The sequence below is a fragment of the Meriones unguiculatus genome, chromosome 6 (genome assembly GCF_030254825.1).
Source record: "Meriones unguiculatus strain TT.TT164.6M chromosome 6, Bangor_MerUng_6.1, whole genome shotgun sequence".
NCBI classification, from domain to species: domain Eukaryota; kingdom Metazoa; phylum Chordata; class Mammalia; order Rodentia; family Muridae; genus Meriones; species Meriones unguiculatus.
Genome location: NC_083354.1, coordinates 54,858,235 through 54,875,905, shown reverse-complemented (window position 1 = coordinate 54,875,905; position 17,671 = coordinate 54,858,235). Strand labels below are relative to the sequence as shown.

General features: G+C 46.5%; 2 protein-coding genes across 3 annotated transcripts in view; both read left to right on the top strand.

The window, feature by feature from the left end:
- Paqr9 (progestin and adipoQ receptor family member 9) lies at positions 1-8,957 on the top strand. 2 transcript variants are annotated; one of them, XM_060385508.1, is made up of 3 exons: positions 1-1,875; positions 4,137-4,233; positions 4,376-8,957. In XM_060385508.1, the coding sequence occupies exons 1-3, from the start codon at positions 740-742 to the stop codon at positions 4,409-4,411; spliced, it is 1,269 nt and encodes a 422-aa protein (XP_060241491.1). In that variant the 5' UTR covers positions 1-739; the 3' UTR covers positions 4,412-8,957. The 2 variants fall into 2 exon arrangements, with proteins under 2 accessions (XP_060241491.1, XP_060241490.1); XM_060385507.1 differs by lacking the exon at positions 4,137-4,233.
- Pcolce2 (procollagen C-endopeptidase enhancer 2) overlaps positions 1-17,671 on the top strand; it is a 115,096-nt gene that overhangs the window by 110 nt on the left and 97,315 nt on the right. The window lies entirely within an intron of this gene.

The window sequence follows — 17,671 nt, the reverse complement described above, 5'->3', positions numbered from 1 at the left end:
CCGTCCGCCGCGCCCGGCTCCCCGCCCCCCCCCCCCGCGAACTCGGGTCCCCCGCGCCCTCTAGAACGCCGGCGTGGCTGTCGCACTTCGAACCCCCCCCACCCCACCCCCCGCCCATCCATCCATCCTCGCCTCCGGGAGCCGGCGGCCGCGTCTCCCGCCAGCCTCCGGCCCCCGCATCAATCATTAACGCGGCGGCCCCGAGCGGCGGCTGCAGCCCAAGACGGGGGTGGGGGAGGAGGGGGATGGTAGACGACACGAGCCAGGGGACACCTCCATCCCCCGCCGCGGCACAGACACCCTAACCCCGGGGGCCCCCGCCCTGCGCGGCGCCGCCCTCCCCCGCCGGCGCCTCGCGCACATCCCGCCTCCCGCCGCCCGCCCCGCGCGCACGATGCCCAGTCACCGCCGCGCCGCCGCCGCCGCCGCAGTCAGCCGCGCCACCGCAGTCCCCGCAGCGCGGCCGGCCGCGCGCTGACACACACACACACACACACACACACACACACACACACACACACAGGCACACACAGGCACACACGCACACGCGCGCACACACGCACCGGCGAGCCGCGCGCAGCCGCCGAGCTCCCGGGCACGGCCGGTTCCCCGAGCCCCCGGGCCGCGTCGCCAACCTGCGGCCGCGGCCCCGCGCCCGCGCGCGCGCGCCCCCGACGCTCCGACGGCCCCCGGCGCCTGCGGGTCGCCTCGCGCGCTTCCTAACCCAGCCCGGGGCGGCATGCCGCGGCGCTTGCAGCAGCGGGGCGCGGGCGCCAAGGGGCCGCCGGCCTCGGCCTCCAGGCGCTCCGTCCCCGCTCCCGCCCCCGCCCCCGCACCCGCACCCCGGAGCCCGCCGGCCCCCTCAGCCAAGCCGCTGCTGCGCTGGGACGAGGTGCCCGACGACTTCGTGGAGTGCTTCATCCTGTCCGGCTACCGGCGGCTGCCGTGCACCGCGCAGGAGTGCCTGGCCTCGGTGCTGAAGCCCACCAACGAGACGCTCAACTTCTGGACGCACTTCATCCCCCTGCTGCTGTTCCTCAGCAAGTTCTGCCGCCTCTTCTTCCTGGGCGGCAGCGACGTGCCCTTCCACCACCCCTGGCTGCTGCCGTTGTGGTGCTATGCGTCGGGAGTGCTGCTGACCTTCGCCATGAGCTGCACGGCGCACGTGTTCAGCTGCCTGTCCCTGCGCCTGCGCGCCGCCTTCTTCTACCTGGACTACGCTTCCATCAGCTACTACGGCTTCGCCAGCACGGTGGCCTACTACTACTACCTGCTGCCCAGCCTGAGCCTGCTGGATGCCCGGGTCATGACGCCGTACGTGCAGCAGCGCCTGGGCTGGCACGTGGACTGCACCCTCCTCATCGCCGTCTACCGAGCGCTCGTGCTGCCCGTGGCCTTCGTGCTGGCCGTGGCCTGCACCGTGGCTTGCTGCAAGAGCCGCACGGACTGGTGCTCCTACCCGTTTGCCCTACGCACCTTCGTCTTCGTCATGCCGCTCAGCATGGCCTGCCCCATTATGCTGGAGAGCTGGCTCTTCGACCTGCGAGGCGAGAACCCCACACTCTTTGTGCACTTCTACCGCCGCTACTTCTGGCTGGTGGTGGCCGCCTTCTTCAACGTGAGCAAGATCCCTGAGCGCATCCAGCCGGGCCTCTTCGACATCATCGGCCACAGCCACCAGCTCTTCCACATTTTCACCTTCCTCAGTATCTATGACCAGGTGTACTACGTGGAAGAAGGCCTGCGCCAGTTCCTCCAGGCGCCCCCGGCCGCGCCCACCTTCTCAGGCACGGTTGGCTACATGCTGCTACTGGTGGTTTGCCTGGGGCTGGTCATCAGGAAGTTCCTGAAGAATGCCGAATTCAGCAGCAAAAAGTGAGCCTCCGCCCCCCAGAGGAGGCTATGGTTTGCCCACCTGTTTGCGTGGAGTTTGTGTTGTTGTTATTGTTGGTTTGTTTTCCGGTTTTGTTGTTTCCTTCTTTGCTAGAGGAGGGTGCTGCAGATCCCAAGGGAAAGGTCCTGCTGCTAGTTGGGGATCCCAAGTCCACTGGCCTTTGGAAGAGGGAGATGAGGATGAAGCAGAAGGAAGAGGGCCTCTGGGGAGAAAATTAGGTATTGTCTGTGATACCCAGGGATTCTGCAAAGACAACGACGATTGTCTGTGATTATCGATAGAACGCCAAGCATTTGGCTTGTGTGACAGTCTTCTGTGTCCCTTAATGAAGGCAGGTATGCAGTGAAGAGGATAAACACAAATCCCTGGCTGCTTCCACTGCAGTCTAGAGATGCTTGGATTTGTCAAAAGAATGGAGCTCTCTTTGTTGGGAAATGGGCACAAGGACACAAACCCAGGGCTTAACCCACTAGACAATGCATGGAATGTGAACACAAGTTAATTATTTCAAAATGTGTATCAGATGTTATTTAAGTGATAATATATACAATGATTTTTTTTTTGTTGTCATAATTTATCAAAGCCTGTGAGATGCACTGACTTTTCTTTGTCACATAGTTTTAGTTTTGCAGCCTTCTGCATTACACACGTGAACTGGACATTAGGGCAAGCAGCTTGAGAGTTCTCCACTACATTCTTAAACAGTGTTTTCTGAAGGCCTATGAGTGTCCTGATAAAACTGTGAATGACTACCTAGGGACTGATTAGACTATTGGTGAGGCCCCAATGGTATGGCTAGGTCTCCAGTTCCTACTGACTCTAATGTATTCCACAAAGCCCACCCTGGGTTTTTGTTTGTCTTGTTTTTGTTTTGTTTTGTTTTGTTTTTTTTTAAATCCGATTCTTTCCTCTCTTACTTAAGTTGCCACTAAAATAAATGTGCCTTTTGAAGCAATGCCCAAATGACTGGTCCTCAAACACAGCTTCTTGTACTGGGAGGATAGCATATTCTTTTCGTACTTTGCTGCAAATCGTGCTTGAACAGAAGGGAGGGATGATGGGGTTGGGTTTAGGTTTGTAGTGGGACCAGAAGTAGCTTACAGGTGTACAGAATGTTTGGCTTCTGCAAGAGCCGGCCCTCTAAAGTGTCTGAGGTTCCCAGTACAACCACAGTGGGTGGGAGAGGACAGTGATGCGAGGATCCTTGCTTAACATTTGATCGGCAGTCAGGGTTAGGCGAGGCAGTTCTCTCCCCAAAGTCAGGAGCATGCTGCTTATTACTGAAAACTTTTGAGTTAAGTGAAACCACAATCGGTCAGTTAAACATCAAAGTCTCCTCTGAATCCAGGCTGTAGAAATGAAACATCAAAGTCTCCTCTGAATCCAAGCTGTAGAAATGATTGGTAGTCATTCTAAATCCCTGAAGGGTTACAAAACGTGGTCCCAGATTCTTTCTAATGACCCAATTGGCCAGTGTTGTTAGACATTTCTTATGAATGTTAACCTGTCATTTAAAATGACAATTCTTTAACAGTAGTGCATTTAAATAAGCATCACACGCCTTGGGGAGTGGTTCTGGCTAAGAGGCAACTACACCCATGAATGGGGAGTCTTGGCTTCGGGATGTAATTTAAGACAAGCACATGGTTATATGAACACTTACCTCAGTCCTGGTAGGATGGTGCTCCTGAAAAGATTGGTGTTGTGTTTGTTGCTCTTAATTGCTACTGCATTTGTAAATAGAGAATCTCGGCACAATTCCCTGGAGGAACCAATGTCCTGTGTGTTTTCAGTTGTATACAGGAGTTAAATGTGTGTGTGTGTGTGTGTGTGTGTGTGTTGGGATTTTAAAACATACTTTGCACAACCCCTGATGAATGTCAATGTCTCATCCTTTGCAAAAGGCAAGGAGATCTCTGTTAGATTCCAGAGGTTGGTGGTGTGTGCTGAGCACAGACACTGTTCCTCAGCGAAACTTAATTCAGCACTTTTGTTCAAGGATAACTGTGGAAATCAGGACATATCCACATACGCCTACTTGGGTGTCACTGCTGCTTCTTGTGGGGAAGAATGTTCATTTTTAAACCAGGGAAACAAGTTGAGGAATGTTTTGTAGGGTTGGTGTTTGTTTGTTTGTTTGTTGAATTGGGACCCCCTTTGGAAGAAATTCTCAAGAGAGACACATCTGAAAGAATCAACGAACATAAGAGCAGGAACTAAAACCCAGAAATTGTCATTTTAGGTTTTTGCTGGAGATCTCCCGGGTCCCCTCTTGCTGTGTGTCTTTGTCTTTAAGCAGAGGCCACTTGAGGATAAAATCACACCCGTATCATTTTCAGGTGATTATGATGCATGAGTCAGTGAGATGACCCGCTTTCCCAGGAAAGGTCTCCCCACCCCGTATGCTCCAGGGAAAAGGAGGATTCGCCTCCCCTCTCCTCCTCCCATTCCCTTTTATTAAGTTCCTTTTCTCCTTCCTAGGTGCCACGAGCACTGGCAGTGGGACTTCCTACATGATAACACGTGCCAGCGTGCCAGCTCCCCTTCCTGTTTGCAAACACACCACATACACCACTCAAGATCAGGGACGCTCTCACTACATGTTCCTGGCTGGATTATATTGTGTCTGTTAAGACCGATAATGCTGTTTTAGGGCAAATATTTACTCAGTCTCTATTTGCATGGAGCTAACCAGGCTTGTTACACATTTCAGGAGTAATGTAGCTGTCAGAATAAAACTCTTTAAAAAAAAATAACTTTTTCATATTCTCCATCTTGCCACATCCGTTGGAGTCAGTTTGATTGCATTTAACAGTTCGAAATATATGACAAATTATAAATAAGAATCCACTATCTTCACACAACCTATGTGGCAGTAAAATTTTGAAGCGTGTTATGAAATCCGTTTTCTTGGTAGTCATAATCTAGGCAGCCTCTCCAAGAGCAGACCCTTGGAGTCGTGTCTGGGAAATGACTGATTTCTGTGTCTGTTGGCTCCTGGGGCTAAGGCTCAGGTTTAGTTGGCTAAAGGAGACCCTTTTTTTTTCCTCCCCTCCTTGCCACTCAGGTGAAGAAGATGACCTTCCCAGAGAGAGGAAGTACAAACTCCTTCATGTCATGACTGGCTTGTAAAAATAAACATGATCTTTTTTTCCACTGGCCATACACGTTCCATAAATAGCCCAGGGAGAAAGTATGGGGCTACATAACTGTTCAAACTGTTCAGAGTGGCCTTCACCTGCTTCCATTCATAAACCCCGCCTGTAAGTGCGTGCAGTCAGAAACCGCTTAGCCTAATCCATCGTGCTACTTTACGTGGGAACCATTGCTAAGAAGGTAAAGTTGGCAAGTTTTTCTGATTTGGTGATTTTCTGAATCTGAGGGCTCAACAACAGTAAGCCAGGATTTTTCATCTTCCACTCTCCCAGCTAGCTAATCTGCACAAAGCTATAGTAGACAGGTATGGTCAAAATTACCTTTCAGGGGTTTTACCATTGGCCGAAGGTGACAGAATTCAGTCTTCAAACTGATATGAGAAGGCTCAGCTGTGTCTGTGTCAGGACTATACGTTACACGGTCAGACTTATAGATGCCAATTGGATATATTGTGTCTAATCTTGGGTAAATATATTTATTTAATTGAATATATATTTGATTTTGAAAAGGAACAAAATAAGAGATGGCTATCTTTAAAATTCGATTACAAAATCTTAAAATGTGACCAGCCACTGAGATGGTTTTCACCATCTCCTTCTTCCTCTGTTAAGTTTGCCATTGCTGACTGACTCTGAAGCATCTTTGGCTGATGTCCATCCAGATTGTCTTCGTGCAATCTCCCTAGTGACTTCTGAACATCTACTAAATGTAAAGCATTAAGCAAGGATCCATGCATCCATCCATATAACTGATTACTTTTTTGTCTTACAGCAGAGGAGAGCAGTTTGGGTCTTTTCTCCTATGGGTATAAGATCAGTATGCTGGAATCCTGTTTTAATTAACATAGTCATTTATCTGTAGCTTTTTACTTTTTTCTCTGTTTCTTAGCCAAAAAAAAAAAAAAAAAAAAAAAAAAAAAAAAACCTCGAAACTCTAACTTACAATTCAGGTATAAGAAGAGTCTATCTGGAGAGACTTCAGAGTTTAAAGTTTTATCACCACAATAACCATACGACTGATGATGAACTACTGGAAGGTTTATAGCATCCAACCGTTCTGAAGAGTGGTTCATTCAAAGTGCCTAAAATGAGGTGTAACTGAGTGGCTTTTCATAGGTGCAAGATCCCACAGGTGTGAGGGTAAAATGCTTAAATCTCAAAAAAGATTTTCTTCTAGCCTTTTTATTCCATCTTCTAAGATCCTTTTGTTGTACCCTCCAGGGGGTATATTAAAAAAAGAAACCACTTGTCAATAAAGGAATCATATATATATGATATATATATGTATATCATATATATGATATATATATATCATATATATAATTGGCAGAAGATGTTGGAAAGAGAGCAGGAGGATTGGAATCAAGCAGCCAGCATGGACGGAGTTACCTGGTTGTAAAGTCCGTCCCTAGAAAAGCGTGCGCACTCTGAGGGTGTGAATGCCCAAGCAGGTGGCAAGGCATTCGATTTGGCATCTTAACAACATCCTGAAGCTTTTGCCTGCAGCACTGGGTGCCATGGGATATTTTGAGCAGTACGTTTATCCCGTGGCTTAATTTGCTTCCTTAAAATTAGGGCATAGGTCAAAAAGGCATGAGGGCTAATTGTGAATCACATTTTAAGTCATTTTCCTGAAGGATTGCCAGAATTTGTTGACATGTATTTCCAGATGAAAGCAAATGAGTCCAGACATCCTCAGAAAGGAAGCATTGGATTGCTGAAATCGGAAATTACAGGCTATTCTTATAGGAGGGACCATGAGCCTTCCCATTGACCTGTTGAAGTTTTCTTGTCAATAATTTTTCTTAATTACAGAATGATTATCAGTTCTTAGTCATCAAAAAACCCAACATAAAGTTTTGTTGTCATTCCCCCAAAGAACAAATGTATTGAGTTTCTGGTTTGTGAATTTCTCACTGATTTGTAGGCTTTTTTGTTGTTGTTTTGCTTTGTTTTGTTTTTGCTTCTTAAGCAGCCTATGAGCAAGCTGTAGAAATGGGTAGCTTAGTTATAGATAAGGACCCAGAATGCTCACTTGGCTAGTGACAGTAACAGGGTGTGGCTTTTGAAGCTCAGACGCACAACTGCATGCAACAATATGCAGTTACTATTTGGCCCAGAAGGCTAGCAGCCCCTTCTTTAAGCTTTAGGAAATCCCTATCGCCACCCAGTGTTACGCTTCTGAATGTAACATGGAAGCTTTAATGCTATTTGTTCTGAACATGGAACATGTTCTGAACATGGAACATTTCTCAAGGAAGTGTCTTGAGTGTGCAAATCTGTTCTTGACTGTGTAAAAGTGGCAGGCCGTCCTCCCCATGCCTTACAGCTCCCCAAATATGCAATAAGTGCTTGCACTCAAGGCGGAGTCGTGAGGAGTCTTTAGCTGGTTAGTTAGCCATGCCACAAAGACCCTTCTTCTCATGGTTTACCACCACACTGAGGTAGGACACCGTGTAAATAAACCCAGTTTCTGGGTTAAGTGTAAAGACGCATTTCTTTCTCTTCTTCTGTTGGTTCCATCTCTATTTAGAAAGTATAGTCTTTTTTAACTTGCTGGATGCAAAAATAAATAAATAAAAGACAATTCATGGGGAAAAATTTTTAAAGTCATACTTTAATTTTATATTCCAAAGGTTTGTAATAGCAATTTGTTTGTTTAAAAAGCAAAAACAAAAAAAAACCAGGCCTTAGTACAGGTATGAGAACCAGGGCTCTCTCTCAAAAGCCTCATCTTTGTCTGGGCATTTAATCACTCTGAGCTCTCACCCAAATGGGTCTTTCGAACTGTAAATATTGTGTAGTTGAAGAAAAAGATAATTTTTTTTTTAGAAGAAAAAGCATCAGATTCTAGATGTGTAACAAGGCTAAGCATAAAAGTCTCTTTTATAAAATTCTGCCTAGAAACTTCACTAAATTCCATTTCCTGGGAAGGCTTAGTGGCACAGGTCTGTCTCTGCCAGGTTGGTTTACTTTTCTGGAGCCATGAGAGAATTATTCTACCCAAGCAACCGAGAACCCAGGCAATAAGGACGTGTCACCATAGTGAATCATAGAGCCAGCAGGAGCCTCACCCGGGGAACTCAGGTACTCATTTCTTCCACGTGGAAACTGTTAACCCCATCTATTGTTGCATAGACAAGAAAGCTATCCATTTGGGACTGTAGTGGGTTTTCCTTTTGCTTAGGCATATGGTAGCTCTGAACTTGAATCTTCATTCCAGCTTTCGCCAGCCCATTCCAACCACCTTTGAAGCGTTTTACTTTACACAAATCCAGCCTTGAAGACAACAGATTCCTAAAAGGATTCCCTATGTGCTTAGGCATTCAACCACCCGCCTTATGAGGGTATTGCTTGAGAGTCTTGTCTCTCTCCACGTTCTCGGGCAGAAGAAGGGGCAGAGGGAGGATTTAACACGTCCAATAGAAAGGTTCCATGGGTTGTTTCTAGAGCTCCTTTAATGGCGATGGTGGAGAAAGATGGGTGTGAAGAACAATGCAGGCATTTTTTTCCCACCGCTTGCTAAATGATTCTTAGGCCACCCTGACTCCAGCCCTCACCCTAAGAGCTGACTTAGGTAGAGAAGCGAGCCCAGGAGGTAAGAACTTCCAGCCCAGACTATACAGTGTAGTCTGACGGAAGATCATGATTTCATCATAATTCCAGATTTCCAGAAAAATGAAGCAAAATCATCTTTAGACACAGACATTCTGGCCAGCTCTGTGCATGGGACTGGACTCTTTGCCTTCGTTTCCGTTGTACAGTTTGCTAAGATTTTAGTTTTCTGAGACACTTGTTTTCTCCTGTCTTGAACATGAAAAAAGAAATCTGTGAAAAAGATATCAACTATGCATTTTGCTGAAAAACAAATGTATGAAAAAAAAAAGAATAAACGATTTATAAGCACAGTGCTGAGGACTGCGTTTGTATGCCTCTGTGAGTGTCCAGACTGTATTCTTCAGTGGAGAGGTCCCGAACTGACAGTAAAATATGTGAAAGATGTTCAGGACTCAGGAGGCTGGGGCCAGCCTGGACTGCTTAGTGTGAGTTCCAAGCCAGCCTGAGTTATCTAGCAAGCCACTGTTGGGGGAAAAAAAAAAAAGCGGCAAATTATGTGTAAGGCTGATAATACAAGGAAACAGGACAACCAGAAGAATATTATTGCCCTGAAAAGTTCTTAGTATATTATTTTTACAACGTTAGGTAAAAAGGAAAATTCCGAAGGCACTTTGAAGTCATATCTACTGTGATATAAGCTCACTGATTTTTAAAGGGTGTGCATGGTCCATGGGTCCTGGGCAGTGAATCCTGGCCTTGAACTCTGATGATGCTGGGAATTTACAGTATTTTAACTTAAGTCTTTTAGTTGTGAAGCATTTTAAAGCACACTGACTCTGCTGGAGGGTTTTGGTTATTAGGGACAGAAAGTTTTCCTTTCCTTGAAGCAAGGTTTGCGGAAGGGACAGTGGGCGGTTCACAGACCACGGAGAGCTGATCTGTCAGACTGCTGAAGAGTGCAGCAGGGGCCACCTTCCCTCCAGAGTTGCTACCAGGCAAGCCAACTTCAGCTTCTCACAGGCCTGGTGTCTCCAACTCAAATTCCTGGGACAGAGTACCTGATTGGCCTACCTTAGGTCACATGGTCTTTTTAAAAGACAAAATGTGGCTGGCTGTCATTGGAGCCTGTTTTAGAACCACCAGAAAGGTGGGGACAGTTTCCCATAGGGAGGCTGATCGGCAGACAGAACTAACTGCTAGCCATTTCATCCACAAGCCTGCCTGACAGGAAAGTGAGAACTTGTGTCTCTGGGTGCCAGTCCAACCAGTATCCTGTTACTATGGAGAGCCTATTGAAGGCTGGAAGGAAAGGAAGGAAAAGAAGGAAGGAGTACTAATATATCAAAATAATAGCAGCCATAGCCCAGTCTCGTGCTGGCTAGCACATACTCTCTTTTTCCATATAAGTATTCTTACATACAGGATACAACTACCAAATGGACACCCCAACTCTTCCAAAAGACAACCCTCCTTCCAAAAGACAACCCCAAATCCTGACTTGGTCCTTCAGCCCCCGGAACCACCCCCAGGTTAGGATTCATTAAGACATTTGGCCACTCCTAGGAGGGTTACTCCACCTGGCTGCCTCGTGTCTCCCGCACCTGCTAAGGCAGCTTCCTGGTGCTTTCAGACTCACTCATCACTTGTCTCCCACCCATTCTGCAGGGAGGAGCTGCTGGTAGGGTTCCCCTGCATTTTTTAAAGGTCCCACTGGTGGGATGAAATAGTAAAAGACTGGATTGGAAGGAAGGGACCAGAAGGTATTTTCCCCCTTCCCAGGCTTCTAGTTGTTTTGTTTTGCTTTTACCTTCAATCTTCAGTCCTGGTTACTGTTATCAGCCACTGTCTGGCCTTGCAAGAAGGAGGTAAGATAAGAATAATGCTAGCATCTGCAGTAGGTCAGGTAGAAGAGTCAGGAGGCTGTCTGATCTGTGCCTGAAGCCTACACACCTTTGCACTTCTCTTACAAGCCAATAAGTCCCCTTCCTTTTAGGGTTCAGTTTAGGTTGGAATTACTGCCAGAACACCAACTATCTTGGCTTTTCTGTAAGATTTGTTCACCTCAGTCACATGTATTAGGACTGTTATCAAACTTAGGGTCAGAGTCTGGCCCTGATAAGTGAAGTTTGTCCACAGGTCCTTGAGAAGTCAATTAAAACAGCCGAATACAGTGAAAAGCAAGGAGATTTATTCAATGTGGCCACCTTGGGAAGAGGGACAAAAAAAAAAAAGTGTCCCCAGCCTCATCCCCCACCAAATTCATCTTCTGGATGACTCATCACTGTCTGGACTTCAGTCTCACCTTGTAAGGTGGTCTGACAAGATTTTAGAACAGCGAAATCTCTTTTCTGGAGACAAGCTGCACATCCCCACCTCCCAACAGCATGAGATTCCGTGAGAAATTCTCCTTTCTTGGGGTCCATTGTCTCAATAGTCTACTACATTAAAAGAAGCAGATATCTCTTTGGAATATCTTCATTTCTGCTTAGGTGGGTTACTGGATCATACAACTCAGCCCACCTCAACTCAGCTCATCTAATTTTTTAGGATCTGCATACTAAATCTTTAAAAATGTTTACATTTTAAAAATTACATTTATTTATTGGTGGGGGGGTTGTTAATAATACATGTGTGGGGATCAGAGGACAACTTGAAGCCTCTGGTTCTCTACCTCCAACAGGCTGTTCTGTAAGTTTCTGAGAAAGAAACAGTTCTATCCTGCAGGGAAGCATGGAAGCTCCTTAAATAGGAAGGCAAACAACTGAAAATAGCTTCACACTGCAAAGAAGACTTTTCAGATGAGCAAAGCCGTCACTCATGCTGGGTGGGCTTTGGTGAAAGCTCTTCGAGTCCTTTTTATACTTAAACGTAACCCCTCAACCATATTCCTGTAAGCAACCTCAATAAAACTCATAGGCTCACAGAATCGGACTTTGGTGGTATCTCTGTTTTGGTCTGTCATGAGTTCCCTATCTGGAGTTAAGCAGACGTGCTTTACATCTCCCCAGGAGAAGTTTTGTCACACAGCGCACAGCGACGCACAGCGGCTGGACTCAGGCCAGCATAACATGGTGGCAAGTACCTTTACCTGCTGATTTCTTTTGCGGTGATTCAACACCGCAACCGAAAAGCAACATGGGAAGGAACGGGTTTCTTTCCGCTTACAGCTCTCAGGTCACAGATAATCCCGGAGGGAAGGCAGAACAGGAACTCAAGGCAAAAACCTGAGCAGGAACTGCAGCGGAGGGCACGAAGGAACCCTGCTTCCTGGCTTGTTCGTTATAGCTTGCTCAGACTGCTTTCCGAACCAACCCGGAGCCACCTGCCCAGGGGTGGCGACACCCACAGTGAACTGGGCCCTGCCACGTCAATCAGCACTCAAGGAAACCCCTCACAGACTCCGCTACCTACCAGTCGGGCAGGGACATTTTCTCAGTTGAGAGTGAGTCCCTCTTCTGAAATATGTCTAGGTCTGTGTCAGGCTGACAGTCTCCAGCCAACACACTCGCCGAGCCATTTTGACAGCCCTGTGATATGTCGTGTGTGAGGTCTCGGTTTTCTGCATCTGTGGTCCCCTTGGGACACCCTCAGGATTTCCTTCCCCCACGCTCCAGCTCAGGTGTTTCAAGTCTCTAACCGCTTTTCTCGTCGCCTCTCCTCAAATTCCGGGTCCCAACACTTCCTACCTCCTCAGGAACCAACTGTATCCATCATGCATCACTCTCCAGTATGTTTTTGGCTATTTCCTCTCGACTGAATTAGTCATGAGAGCGCTAAAACATGGACTACTCGTGGCTTCCGTTTCCCAGTTGAGGACACTGCTTCATCTCCCCTGTACCATCCTCTGGTCACCATCCACCCCCCTACCCTCACCCCTTTACAGCAGGCTTTTTAGAGAGGTGCTGGATGTTGTCTTTACTTTCTCCCAGTCATCCACCCACTGTGCTCTGGGTCCTTCATTCTTTCTGCAATTGTTTACCACGTCCTTGATAACTAAAAAAAAAAAAAATTATTTGTGTGTGGAGGGTGTGTGTATGTATCTGTATGGAAGGGAGGCATGTGGATGTACTAGACCGTGCATGGCTGTGTGGAAGCTACAGGTAAGTGTCCTCATCTATTCGCCTCCGCCTTAGTTTTCAAGCAGGATCTCTCTCTGAACCTGGACGCGGAGCTTACTGTTTCCATCAGCTGGCCAGTGAGCCCTGGAATCAGCAGATCTGCCCTCCAGTACTGCAGTTACGGATAAAGGCCTCATGTCCAGCTTTTACTTGGGTGCCAAGAATCCAGATCCAGGTCCTCGTGTGTGAGGCAAGCAGCTTACCCACCGATCCTCTCCATAGCCTGCAGACATTTCCGAGATCCTTTTCTCCATGCACTTCTCCTTGAGACACTCTTTCTGTGGCCTCTGTAACTTTCTGCTACTCTCACGCTATCTCCTTCGCTGGCTTATCTTCCCTAGCCATGCCTTCCTAAAGTCAGATATCTCAAAGTATGAACAGAAACCATTGACATCACTACGTTTTTAGGTCTTGGTCAGCAGCTTTCTGATTCTGCTGCTTGATGTCAGCATTCTTGTTCAGGAAACTTGACCTTGGCTCTAGATCCTTCTAGTTTATTCAGTGAGTTTGTAAGGCAGCCATTGCCTGATAATAAACCCCCTTCACTCCAGTTGCTGAATGGGTTCTGTTGTCTGCAGTTGAGTTCAAACCGATATCCCGGGTAATCAGGAAAAAAAAAAAAAGATGATTTAAAATTGTGGGAAAAGGTGCACATGAGGGTGACTGAGAAAGGTAGAGACAGGAGGACCAGGAATTCAAGGAAGTTCTCTTCTACATACTGAATTTCATGCTTGACTGGACCACAGATGAGTCTGAGACCAGTCCAGGCTTCATGGGACCCTGTCATAAATGGTGACAGGGAGATTCTGGAAACAGGGAGGGATAGCTGCCTTTTCTTCAAACCACAGTAATATACTGTTGGGATTCTGATTTTTTTTTTTTTATCTTTAATTTTCTGGGCAAGACAAATCAGGTTTTGTACCAGGCATTTTTCTCTGGGGAGTTTGATTCAAAGCAAAACAAAAAAAAAAAAACAAAACGATAAACATTAGGAAGAGAATTACCTAGAAATGTCCCCCTTTAAGGGGGGAATTTTAAATGAGTAAAGGGAGATGCAGTGTGGCTTCCCGGAATGTTCATCAAATGAGGGGCTGTTACCTGCTCCCAAGGCTGATGATTGGAGCTCCACCCCTGTTGAAGGAGAGATCTCACACCTCCACGTGGTCTTCCAAGCCCCACATATGCACAGTGGTGTGTATATGTGCACACGCATAATTTTTAACCATGTAAATGCCGAAAGAAAGCTAAAATAAATACCATAAGTAAGTGTTCCCCTAAGAAAAGGATAGTTTATATGTTGTTCATATCAATTTCATCCCCCTAGTAACCAAAAGGTCAGTAATGTTATGATTCAGCACAAGCCACACTCATTTGGGGGGAAAACATCTCAACTGAGGAAATGCCCCATCAGGTCGCTTGTGGGCAAGGCTGTGGGGTATTTTCTTGATTTATGACTGGTGTGGAAGGCCCCATCTCACTGTGGGCATTCTTGCATGACCTCTGCTCCACTTCCTGCCTCCAGGGTCCTGCCTTAAGTTCCTGCCCTGACCTCTGGTTTCTAGGCTGTCGAGTAAGGAACTTGGAGGCTGTGACTCCCAAGCAGCAAGCAAGAAGCACACAAAATGCTGAAATGAAAACTCACAACACTTCTCTGATCTACCAGGTGAACGAGGTCACTGAGCAGCTGAGCTGTGGAAGCAGAAATGGACATGGGGACTCAGAGCGTCACAGAGCAGGGCGCAGCACAGAGATTTTGGGTTGTCTTTGTATTTCGTTCACTCCACCCAGAAGACATATCTATTTAAAAAAATCAACTAACCAATAACAACAAAAGAGCTGGACTTACTGAAAAGAGGGGGACACCTACAGCTTGAAGACACAGAGCATGAATCAGAATGAGGTTCAGATCTGACAAGAATGTTGATATTGTCAGACTCAAAACAGTTGGGCTAAGGGTTCAAATGGCAGAAACAGTCATTATTCCAGAAAGGTAAGTAATCTACACAGAGAGGGAAACTCACCGTTTCAAAGCTAGGTGTCCTGGAGCGTGCCTGTAATCCCAGCCCTCAGCAGGCACTGAAGGTTAGCTAGGGCTAAATAATTTGTTCCTGGCTCAAAAAAGCTAAGGGTTAGGGACGTAGTTTAGGGACAGAGCATTTGCTAAGCGTGAGGAAGACCCCGGCTTTTCCCCTAAAAAAAAAAAAAAAAAGAGAGAGAGAGAGAGATTCCAACACACACACACAGAGAAGAAATACTAGAAATGGATATCTAAAATTGTAGCATGTGCCATGTACAGTGGGGATAACAGAACTAAGAAAGAACACTGATTCGTCATGGACAATCTGCAGCCTGCAAGGGAAGTAAATGGTTCCCACAGAACTTTCATTAATCACTTGCAAATGATTTTCTTTCCTTCCTGTCTCAGAAATCTGCTATCAGTTTCTGTTCTCCATTTTTTTTCGCAAGGTAAAATAATTTTTAAAAACAAATATGGGGATTTGGAATTTGTAATGCTTAAAGCTGTAGGATTAATAAGAGAGAATTCATATTCACCTGCTCACATAATTTCCTTCTCTCCTGCCCGGATCCTCTACAACCTATAAAACCAAGTAGGAAGCTTCCAGAAGGGTGGCCATCATGTGGAAGTTTATCAGCGAGAAACAATTCTCTTCAAGATGTGATTATCCCTTCACCGTGACTGCAGGCCACAGTGGCTCACACCTATAATCACAATACTTCCGCTAAGGCAGAAGGATTGCCCTGGGTTTAAGCCAGCTTGAGAATATGACCCCGAGAGGGTCTCTGCTCTAAGCCCTCTTGATCCAGCGGTGGCTGTTTCAGTGGATTTTTACCTCACTGTAGGTCTTTTCTGATGGTGATATAATTGTGAGTTTAGAGTTCCCATAGGGTCTGATTTTAGTCCACAGAAACACAAAATACAAAAGGAATCTGATTTCAAAGCATAGATTAGGGACAGGCAAGATGGCTCAGTGGGTAAAGGCTCTTGATTCCAAACCTGACAACCTGAATCCAATTTCTGGAACCCACATAGCAGAAGGAGAGAACGAAGTCCCCCAGGTTGTCCTCTCTCTCTCTCTCTCTCTCTCTCTCTCTCTCTCTCTCTCTCACACACACACACACACACACACGATGCTTGCATACTCTCCCCCCAACACACATACAATAATACCATGTCAAGAACAGATGTTTCTACAGATGTATAACAAATCAGCTGTAAGAAGACAACACTCATCCTAGTTTCCTTCTGTTGTTATTGCTATTTTGATTCTATTCTTCTGGTTTCGATTTGATTTTTCGATCTCAACTTTCATTATTTCATTTTGGCCAATTTTAGCTTCTGGAGAAAGGGTCAAATACAGAAATGACAAGTGTGAAACCTAGCCAAAAAAAAAAATCTTCATTTTGATTTCTGATGTTCCCTTTGTCTTACCAAATGCACAGCTAATATATAGGAGCTATAAATGTAATAGCACTATTTCCTTTACTATGTAAAGGAAAATGATGGGGAGCAAATGATGTAAGTCGGGCGTACCATGATCATACAAGGGCAGCTTTGAAACATGAACCCTTTACTCCTTGTTCTTTTTCTTTTTTTTTACTTTATTTTTAATTGTGGTGTGTGTGTGTGTGTGTGTGTGTGTGTGTGTGTGTGTGTGTGCAATGTAGGCATCTGCATGTGAATTTGGGTACCTGAGGGAGGCCAGAATAATGGGTCAGATCCCCTGGAGCTGGAGTTATAGGCAGTTGTTACTCATGTGACATGGGTGCTGGAACCCAGCTTGGGTCCTTTGCCCGAGCAGTATACACTCTTAACTGTTGAGTCATCTTTCCACCCTCTTCCTCTATTCTTGCTGTATAGTTTACATAAATGGTTTTAACCAAAAGATGCTGTCAAGTCACAGCTCCCTCCACAAATGCTGGTGACAGTTCACAACCTCTCCTGAGAAAAGTGGGTGGCCCTAGGATCCACAGACCACGTTAGGATCTTGAATCATCGTTGTACCTGGTACACCACTTGGGATTCTGTGCTGTCATTGTCCACAGCCTTGTGAAGGGACAGAGTGAAGTTCCTCACAACAAGAAAGGGGAAAAACTGCACCCTAAATTTGGACCAGCCCCCTATTCTTAAGTGGCATTGGTCCACCCCGCCCCCACCCCTACACACTGCGCTCAGACACACAGGCTTACTATGTTTGTGAGAAGGTTCCCAGAAAGAACTCTTTCAGAACCCAGGTAAGAGAGCAGAGAGAAGGGGGCACAGGTGGGAAAAGACGAGGCCCTAGACTCTCACTGGATTCCTGCACGCCCGCCACAGGCTCGAGAGCACACTGTGAGCAACCAGCAGCCTGTGGGGGAGTCCTTGAGACATTATCGTCGTTAATGATCGGCGTGGATGGGGCACCTTGGGTGAGCCACCCCTGAGCAGATGGTCCCGTGCTGTATAAAAATAGCATACTGAGAGAGCCGTGGGAGCAAAGCGGTTGCGGCTTTCCTCCATGGTCTCTGCCTCAGTTCCTGCCTTGAGTTCCTGCTCCAACTTCCCCTTATGATGGATTATGAAATGCTATCATCCAAATAAACCCTGTCCTGCCTAATTTGGTTTTGGTCATGGTGTTTTATCACAGCAATAGAAACCTATTAGGACAATAAGTGATGTTCAATAGAAGTGCAATGCGAACCACGCATGTAATTTCGAATACTCTAGTAGGTGTATTGAAAGTCCAAATCAAGTGAATTAACTTAAGTGGATGTTTTATTTGACCTGGTATAACCAACGTATTACCATGTCAAAGTGAACCTCTGTGCTGGACAGCGCATGGCTCCCTGAGGTCTCTGTAAACTCCTTCCCATCATTTGGATAAATGTCACCATTCCTTTGGGCAGGTAGCATGGTCACTCCTTAATCCTCCACACAAACACGCTTT